Source organism: Phoenix dactylifera, chromosome 6 (assembly GCF_051530095.1).
Source record: "Phoenix dactylifera cultivar Ajwa chromosome 6, Ajwa_hap1_PhDact_Kaust_v1.1, whole genome shotgun sequence".
In the NCBI taxonomy this organism is placed as follows: domain Eukaryota; kingdom Viridiplantae; phylum Streptophyta; class Magnoliopsida; order Arecales; family Arecaceae; genus Phoenix; species Phoenix dactylifera.
In genome coordinates, this window is record NC_143195.1 from 28,974,825 (window position 1) to 28,985,134 (window position 10,310).

General features: G+C 36.7%; 1 protein-coding gene and 1 long non-coding RNA gene across 2 annotated transcripts; both read right to left on the reverse strand.

Moving 5' to 3' along the window:
- Positions 1-2,819: 2,819 nt before the first annotated feature.
- LOC149753399 (uncharacterized) lies at positions 2,820-3,765 on the reverse strand. Its single transcript, XR_016395780.1, has 2 exons — positions 3,728-3,765; positions 2,820-2,899 (listed from the first exon to the last, which is right to left on the reverse strand). It is a non-coding gene; the product is annotated as an uncharacterized LOC149753399 (long non-coding RNA).
- A 4,621-nt stretch (positions 3,766-8,386) lies between these two features.
- On the reverse strand, positions 8,387-10,128 carry LOC149753400 (uncharacterized). The gene is made up of 2 exons (XM_089923985.1): positions 8,632-10,128; positions 8,387-8,516 (listed from the first exon to the last, which is right to left on the reverse strand). The coding sequence occupies exons 1-2, from the start codon at positions 9,603-9,605 to the stop codon at positions 8,495-8,497; spliced, it is 996 nt and encodes a 331-aa protein (XP_089780111.1). The 5' UTR covers positions 9,606-10,128; the 3' UTR covers positions 8,387-8,494.
- Positions 10,129-10,310: the final 182 nt, after the last annotated feature.

Here is a 10,310-nt window from a genome sequence, read left to right on the forward strand (position 1 = left end):
ATGCATAAATGATCTAAAAGAATTATGAATTACAAAGTAGTAATGTTGTGTATATTAGCTAATGGTAGCTATTTTCATTGGTTACTACCTCTCTTGTGCTTGTTTTCATTAAACCAAATATTTCAATATTTTTAATTTGTGTTACTAAAACTCAGTTTGAACTTCTGGCTTAAAATTTCACATTTTTTGTGAATTTAGAACCTCCACCTCTAACAAATTAATTCCTTGATGCGAAATGTGCAATTATGCTATGGACCAAGAGATTAGGGCCATCCTTAGTGCCAAATGCCAGGTTAACTACTACTTAATATCTGACATGACCATTGGATATTCACTTGGAAGACAAAGAATACTCTGATCAGATGGAGCTTCTCAACAGATTTATTCTTCTAGATCAAAGGATATTCCACCATGGAAGCTTAGCAAGGATAACTCGTTTTCAGTTTATGAACAATGGAGGCTGATGCTGTCCTTATTACTAGTTACTATGGAAGGCCAATGCTCCAAAAAAAATTAGGATTTTCATGTGGCTGGCATTGCATGATGGACTTGATACCAAGGGATCTTTTGTAAGAGTGCTGATTCTGTAAACCATTTATTCGTTTCACGCGCTTGTGTGAGAAGGTTATTGAACTCGTTGTATGCTGCACTTGGAATTAGTGCTTGGTTGCAAATTTTGATAGAGCGTAATGCTAGATTATTCCGCAATCATCAAACCACAAGTAACTCGGCACCGGCAGGCAGTAATCAGTTCCTTCAATTATTGAGGCAGCTTGTGCTCTAATAGATGAGCTGATACTTATAATTTCTGGTTCATTTTCTTAGTCAGATAATGCAATCCTCCTTCAGTACTTCATGTTCCATGTGTTCGATTCCTTTTAATAAATCGGGGTTCTTTTCAGGGGGAAAAAAATAAATCCGACATGATTTTGCGAGGATCCTTCCTGCAAGTTTCTCTAACCAGCCTGTCTAGTAAATTTCTGCTAAGCTTTAATCTTAGATGCCTAAGTCGCTACCTAGCAATGTACTTAACAATTTGTTTTTGCTATTTCATATTGGAGCCAGCATTGGAGCACCGTCCAAAACCGTTCCTCCACCGTCCAACACTAGCTTATGGGTGACATCAGGATCACCACTGATCGACCGCATTGGTCACCGGAACTTCACCATAGAGGTATGTAGCAATCCCACCGATTTCTTTGATTCAGATGGCAAACGAGCTGAGATCTCTAGCGACCTCAACGAACGCGGCATCTCGGTCGGGTTGGTTCCCAAAGGCATTAAATTAGAAATGTTGAGTCAGTGAAGTTGGGCATTAAATTAGAAATTTGTGATCCATAAAAAAAAGTTAGATTACTTTGCTTCCGTGTTATTTGTTTATCTCACGGTCCACCAACTCATTTAGTCGTTAGGAGAAATATAAAATAACATGCAGGTATTATTATCAAAGATGGCTCTGTGGGAACACTATTTATCGAATAGTCCTATTTGTGTATGCTAGTTCACCGATTACAGAACTCTGTCCTGAATGCACGATGTCTCCGTAAGCCGAAGCATAGCCATGGGACTTAAAAAATATCACTATTGTGAAATGATAACAGTTGAATGTCACCAATATCGTGATGGTTCAAACTTCAAACCCAAGACCAAGCCCATCAGAGCCCAATCAATATCTAAAACATGAAAACCCCGATCAAAATCTAAATTAGGAAAATAACAATTGTTACTTCCGTCAGAACAATGACTACGTTTATTGTCAAGATCACTCTAATTTCTAAATTGGATAAAAAGCTAGAGAATTGTTATTTACATTACATAAAAATGCCAATATTTTTCAAATTCGACACTAGACCCGGTTTGATTGGAAGGCTAACGACTATTATTAGCTACTCAATGAGAAGTAACGAAGGAAAATAATGAGAATATTTAATTGATCCACTTCTCACCAAATAAAAATAAAAATAAAAATGACAATTTGACCAAGCAACAACTTCTCATCAACTTTTTTTTTTTTTTTTGTAGTACATAAGAACTGTTATAGGAGGCTTCTAAAACAGTTATAGTAATTTTTTAGCAATTACAACAGTCATACTGGTTATAATATTACAAAGGCTGTTATTGTAAAACCTTCTATTGTAAAACAACAAATAGAAGGAAATTAGAAGATTAGTATAATATAGAAGAGACACTTGAACCAAGCCAGCATGGGAGGGGGACCAGGAAATCCTGAGAAAGAGTATCACATCTGGCCAGCAGGCCAGGATCAACAAACAGGTGAACACTGGGTGGAAGGAAGTCAGATGAATCTGCTGCTTTTTGTAGGGTTCATCGATAACATTTTCCTATCCATCCTTGTTAATATTATGATGCACCCAAAACTTTTTATAGTAGTCGAACAAACTGTAGCATAATCTTGTCTTGTGATTCAAAAATCCCACTGTTTGTCTGCTCAATGAACTCGATTCAGATTCTGCAGCCTCTCACTAATGTTGTAGAGTGAAATAAGCGTGTTCCTATCACGATTCTTAACTCAAAGCTTAACTTTCACATCCACATTCTAATTCTTATATTACTTGCTAAAAGAATAGGAAAAGATGTTCCATAAAATGATTACATGCATGTGAATGAATTATAGTAGCATCAGGGGAAAAGTTTTTCTACCATTGAATTATATATGAAACAAATATATGGGGCTTGAAAAATTGCAATTATATATAGAAGAAATAAGGAATATTTCATGGCTATGAATGTACAATGCTAAGTTGAGACCGAAGTCCCACTGGAACAGAACGTGTTCCGGACTAATCTGGATATCATACTGATACTTGAACATTCTGCACATGTTGTTCCTGATTGATGGCTTTGTCCCTCATTACAACAGGGGAGATCAGTTTCCACACTACATGGTGAAAGATATGAAGTGTCAGTTTAGTTACCGAACAACAACATCAGTATGAAATGGAACTTCAAATACTGAATTTGTCTGATCAAACACTCAAATAGAATGAAATCAATTTATAGTACCAAAACAATGAGGCCAATGCTGTTTTACTTAATTTGATTCGATTAAAAATTTCACGAAAATTATGGTTTATCAAATATTTTTTTATTTGAGAAATAACAATTCTTTTTCTTTTTTGGATTGTAAGAAAATGTGGTTTAAAGATAGTTCAAATATGATTGAAAAAATTCAGGATGTATGAGAAAATAATGAGCAATATGCTGCTTGTAGCCAACACACACACACATATATATAGTTGGTGGACCTATGTTCTTTATCTTTCTAAAAATTAAAGGATCACAAAACACTAATCCTGTTCTTATTCTTTTAAACAAAAGAATTCAAAGTTTGACAGTTAAAGAAAATGCTGAAATTTGGATGTGCTTTGGAGCAGCATTTCACAGATTAGTTTTGAAATTACATTTTGAAGGATCACAAAAGGGAGGTGAGTTTTCCTTACAAAATAAACATTCTGCTAGCAAAATATCACCAATAACCTTTCTTTATTTCATTACCATTTACAAGGTGACAAGCTGCAATCTGAGTACATAAATCTCTCACAGGTTTATTTTATCTTAATTATTTTCATGTAGGAGTCCCACTGACGAACCTATAGGAGTTTTGACAAGCTCTGTTTTTATCTGGTGTGATTAGTAAAAAATTTTTTTTTTACCAAGATAAGATCCAATCCAAGTGAAAAACAAAGGAATATATATGAGCACTTACAATATATGCTGGCAGCAAACCATTCGTTTATAATTTTTGTCACGCCCCAAATCCGGATTATGACACGGCCGTGCTATTGCAATCTTATACACACAATAATACGAAGCCACTTAAAATTTCATAATAAAAATAAATAGTTTTATTTACTAATGCCATAATATTATTCATGAAGTTGGAACAGTACAGAGTTCCTAAAATTTAATTATTACATAACATTTTCAGTTACCCCAACCCTGAATAACACCAAGCTCCCTATTCCTCATTTTCACCTATCAAAATATTAGCATAATTCAATTAACTAATTTTCTTTCTTTTGAATATGCCGAATTTAATTGAACGAGACTTAACTACCCATTTCCCTTACTAAAACTTATTTTTTTTATTTTACTCTTGATTAAACCTATTGCTCTGATACCAAATGTTACGCCCCCGCCTGCGCAGAGCACGCAATCGTCCTTCACCCCTTCCCGGTTTTGTTTTCCACCCAAAATGCGTCTGCAGGATTAGGAGACACTCGCCTCATATGCCCAGGCTCTAGAACGAGTCTTTCCGATGTGGGACTATTGGGCCTCACACCAAATGTCACGCCCCTGCCTGCGCAGAGCACGTGAGGCACCCAGTGCCCATGTGGGGGCCACATGAGGGGGGAATACTGTTAGCAATATATCTCCTAACTAAATAAATAAATCTATAAATTCAATTAATAAAAAATCTTAAAGGAAATAATATACATGCATATCATTCGGCATCCAAATAATTCTATTTTAATACAAAATAAATCTATTCTAGCACAAAGTAAATCTATGCATTTAATAAGTTTATATCATAGAATTTCAAATCCTACCAATCTACTAATATTAAATTAAAAATAAAGGTAGAAGAAAGTAGCCTGATTGAAAGCAGGTCGAAGCGCGTAGACGCTGTCCCAAAGAAGTATTTGCCCCCACGTACGGGTCACCCGGCAATCCTTCTCGGAGATACGACGACCCTACAACCTCTTCTTCGGCACGTCTCGGAAGAAGTCAAAGCGAACCCGATCGGACTTGCAGATCCAGCAAAGAACGGAATGAAAAGAACTAAATAAACTGAATAAAAAATGTAAAAATAAAATTTGGAAGTGGCTAAGAGGGAGAAGAATTTTTTCAGAATTTTTTCACTATTTTTCTGAAATTTTTCGTGTTTCCAAAGAGATAAAATCAAGGGGTTTAAATAGGGGTTTTTACAGGGGCCGTTTGGTCATTTGCGGACGCGTTTTCAAACGCGTCCGTTTTCAAATGCGTAACGCCCGCTGGGCGTTACCTTTTCTCAAACGCGCACACGGCCCGAGATTTTGGCCGCGTGCGCATTTAAGTTTTTTTTTTTTTCAACAATCCCCCACAAAAAAAAACTTAAATAATTTTAAAATCAAAATAAAATGCTGGATATCTTATATTATGTAATAGGTGTAGGTACCTTTCGGTTTGAACCTTCACTTAGTGACAATTGATTACATCTGTGGAGCCAAGGTGGTCTTAACCTTGAACCTCGGTCCATGGCTCAGATTAAATCAACAACACACATAATATAGCCCGATCTGGGTTCTAAGCGGGTTGCGCTGTTATGGCCATGCGCAGATATCTATCATGTGCTTTTTAGAGAATCGCCCATTTTCCATAATCGCGGTCTCACGACTGCACATATAGGTGAGTCCTAATAAGGAAGCTAGCAAGGAAGCTCCTGCCTCTTGGGTCTCGGACTCATTAAGAGTTATACAAACGAACTCATCCTACCGCTTGCTTTTATGAGCACTAGCGCCATAAGGATGAGGACAACATAAAATAGTGCTCCTCTTAGTCACACTTCGGTTTGTTTCTACCCATTGAACCTTTTAAGGTTGGGTTCCCACCGTGGTGATCTATCTTTATGGGCTAAGCCCCATCCCCCTCGACGACTCTAGAACCACTGTTCTAGATAAACCTTTTGTAAGCTGATCAGCCAAATTATTTTCTGATTTTACAAAATTCAAGGCAATAACATTATTTTTCAATTTATATCTCAATGATTTATGACGTACTTTTAAGTGCCTGTTCATTTTTACATTGGCATTTTCTTGGTTGCACTTATCTATTACAGATTTACAGTCACAATGTAAGGAGACAGGTGGTAAAGGTGACTCATCTACAGGAAGGTCTATAAGTAGATCTCTGAGCCACTCAGCCTCAGTGCTAGTAGTGTCTAAAGCTATCAGTTCAGATTCCATGATACTCCTAGATATTAAGGTTTGTTTGGTGGATTTCCAAGACACAGCAGCACCTCCTAGGAGAAAGACGTATCCTGTGGTGGATTTAACATCTAAGGTATCGCTGATCCAGTTGGCATCACTATAGCCTTCTAGAACAGCAGGAAACCCACTAAAGTGCAAACTATAGGACTTGGTACCCTTAAGATACCTAAGAATTCTCTCTAATGCTGTCCAATGATCTCTATTTGGATTAACAGTATATCTACTAAGTCTATTTACAGCATATGCTATGTCTGGCCTAGTGTAGTTAGTTAGGAATCCTAGTGAGCCTATGATTTGAGCATATAGGCTTTGAAGGATAGGAGTTCCTAAGTTCTTCTTAAGATGTGTAGAGGGATCAAAGGGAGTAGAGACAGGCTGACAATCCGAATAATTAAATTTGTTGAGTATCTTGTCAACATAATGACTTTGGGATAACTCAATTCCATTTGCACTTCTAATTATTTTGGTATTTAAAATTAAGTCAGCTTGTCCCAAGTCTTTCATATCAAACTTATGACTTAAAAATTGTTTTACTTCATCAATTATCTGAAGATCTGTCCCAAAGATCAGTATATCATCTACATAAAGGCACAAGATCACAAATTTGTGTCCAACTCTCTTAGGATATACACATTCGTCTGTGCTATTGATTTCAAATCCAAATGTCATTATGGTTTCATCAAATTTCAAATGCCATTGCTTAGGTGCTTGTTTAAGACCATAAAGAGATCTGACTAGTCTGCAAACTTTATTTTCTTGGCCTGGGGTTTTAAATCCCTCTGGTTGGTCCATATAAATTTCTTCATTTAAGTCTCCATTTAGAAAAGCTGTCTTAACATCCATCTGATGAATCACTAATCTATGAATGGAGGCTAATGCTATAAGGACCCTAATAGTAGTTATCCTAGCTACAGGTGCATAAACATCAAAGAAATCTACCCCAGGTCTCTGAGTAAAGCCCTTGGCAACTAATCTAGCCTTAAATTTATCTACAGAGCCATCAGGCCTAAGTTTCTTCTTAAAGATCCATTTGCATCCTATTGTTTTACAACCATGAGGAAGATCAGTCAATTCCCAAGTATGGTTTTGGATAATTGATTGCATCTCATTGTCCACAGCTTCTCTCCAAAAAGGTGAATCCAAAGATTTCATTGCGTCCTCAAAGGTAGTTGGAGAGTCTTCTATTAGGAAGGTATAAAAATCATCTCCAAATGTTTTCTCTACCCTGGATCTTTTACTCCTCCTAGGTTCTGCTTCTACTTCTATTGTTCTTGTCCTTATTCTACTAGAGCTACTAGCTATACCGCTATCTACTCTAGTCTTAAGTGGAAAGGTGTCTTCAAAATATGTTGCATCTCTGGCTTCTATGATAGTGTTGTTACTAATATCATTTATTTCTGAACTTATTACCAGAAATCTATTGGCATTACTATTGGCTGCATAACCTATGAATATGGCATCCACTGTTTTAGGGCCTATTTTCTTTCTCTTAAAATCAGGTATTTTTACTTTTGCCAAGCACCCCCACACTTTTAAATAGCTAAGATTAGGTTTTCTATGTTTCCAAACTTCATATGGGGTTAGATCATTATTTTTAGAGGGAATTCTATTAAGGATATAACAGGCTGAAACAAGAGCTTCCCCCCACAAATTTTCTGGTACTCCTGAGCTTATAAGCATGGAGTTCACCATATCCATTAAAGTCCTATTCTTCCTTTCTGCTACTCCATTTGATTGGGGAGAATAGGGTGCAGTCACTTCATGAATGATTCCATGATCTTCACAGAATTGAGTTATGTCATTTGATGTATATTCACCTCCCCGATCTGATCTAAGAATTTTAATTTTCTTTTCCTGTTGGTTCTCAGCTTCAATCTTAAAAATTTTAAATTTGCTGAGCACCTCATCCTTGGTTTTAATTAGGTAGATGTAACAGAACTTCGATAGATCATCTATAAATGTTACAAAGTATCTGTTACCTCCCCTAGAAGTTCTACCAAAGTCACAAACATCACTATGAATCAACTCTAATAGATCAGAATCCCTATTAACAGATTTAAAAGGCTTCCTAGGGAGTTTGGCTTCTACACAAGTTTGACATTTCTCATGGTTCTTGAGATCACTTTTTGGTATTAGATTTAGGTTCATAAGTTGCTTAATTGAATTATAATTTACATGACCTAATCTACCATGCCAAATAGAAGGAGGCTCTATATTCATAATCAAAGGATTTTCATTTATTGAAGGAGCTATTACATTCAATTTGAACAATCCTTCACTAAGGAATCCTTTTCCAATAAACATAACACCATGAGAAATTACAACCTTATTGGACTCAAAGACAAGACGAAAGCCTTGCTGGACAAGCAAAGAACCACTAATGAGGTTTCTCCTAACAACTGGAACATGTTGGACGCCGTGCAGTGACAGGACTTTTCCAGAGGTAAGCTTTAAGTCCACACGTCCTACTCCTAACACACGTGCCTCCGAGCTGTTTGCCATGATCACAGCTCCTCCACTTGAGATCTGGTAAGAAGAAAACCAGGAACGATCCGAACAAATATGAATACCAGCTCCGGTATCAATCCACCAATCTAGTGCTTGTAAAGTCATGTTAACTTCAGGAGTGAAGGAAACAGACCTGAAAGCTGTCTCAGAGGAGCCAGCGCCGGAAGTCACCATGTTGACTTGAGCACTGGATGTGTGTGGACCCTTCTTCTTAGATTGAAGAGGTGCAGTCTTCTTATAGAAGCACCGTGGAGACAAATGGTTGGTCCGACCACACACATAACAGAAACGAGCACCACCTTCCTCTTTCTTCTTCTTCTGCTCCTGGGATTGAATAGGCTTCCCATTGTAGTGGTGGTTAGGGTTTCTAGGGTTGTAGGGTTTCTTCTTGAAATTCTTACGGAAGGGTCGGTTCTGATTTTTCTTAGGAGGAGCTTCTACATTATATGCATTATTTTTAGATCCAGTAGAGGTATTATTTCTGAGCCTATGCTGCTCTTCAATCCTAATGGAGTTTAAGACTTGGGTTAGGGTGAGAATTCCTTGGGTATGGCTCAGGGTCTTAGCAAAATCAGACCAGGAAGTAGGTAGTTTATCTATCAAACAAGCTACCTGGAATGATTCATCCAAATTGGTTCCATTAGCCCTAAGCTGGTGGATCAGGGTTTCAAATTCATGAATTTGGTCATTCATAGGCTTTGAGTCCACCATCCTAAACTTATTGAAATCGGAGGCCTTGAACCTCTTTACCCCAGCATCATCAAGACCATATTTGCTATCTAGGGTGTCCCAGAGTTCTTTGGCACTCTTGGCTGTGTAATAGATATCATACAGCCTCTCAGAAAGAGCACCTAGAATTCTATGGATACAATGATAATCTATCTCATCAGGTGTCCTAGAGGGTGTGCTAGTGGAGGCAGAATGTTCAGTGTTGGAAGAGGTAGTTGGGTTGGACCCGTTATCAACTTCGATCGTACTTTCACCTATGGCTGAGATTAACCCTAATGTGGTGAGCCAGAACCGCATTTGGTTCTGCCACCTCCTAAAGTTATGGCCATCAAATTTTTCAGGTTTGGCACTAAGATGGTCACTAGTGTTTGAGGCCATAGGATCAGGGTTACAGAATAGTGACAGAAACCTGATTGAAATCAAAAAAATCTATGTCAAAAGATTGCAGTAATATTTATATTGAACTTTGGATGTCTAATTGATATATCCAAAAAACTAATAGCCAGATCAGCTCCAGATCGGTGGTGGAGCACTAGGCTCACTTAAGTACCAACCTTTCTTAGGCACGTATGCCTTTTTGACAAGCTTTTCTTAGACACTATTAGTTAGTGGATATAATCACTAGAAATCACACAAATTCAATATTTAAAATAACCTAAATGCAAATTTAAATTAGATATTGTGGATTAACTAATTTCAAAATTTTTCGTTTGAATTTTCCGAATTAGCAATGATTGATTACTAATTTAGTAGTAGCAAATCAATTATTTTAATTGAGATCTAAAATATCAATTTAATGAATTATATGTTAGATTTGAATTATTGCCTTATTGAAATAATTGATTACTAATTTTATGGCAAATCAATTATTGTAATTAAGATCTAAAATGTCAATTCAGCGAATTAAAATATTTATTTCTTTATTAGAATAATTTATTGAGATCTAATAAGTCAATTCAATAGATTAACTATTATGTATCAACCAATTTCCGAATTACCCGTTTGAATGGGATCTGGAAATTACTCCTTGAGAAGTCCAAATGGAGGTATAATAAACCTCTTGGAGGTTAACCAAATTATTAA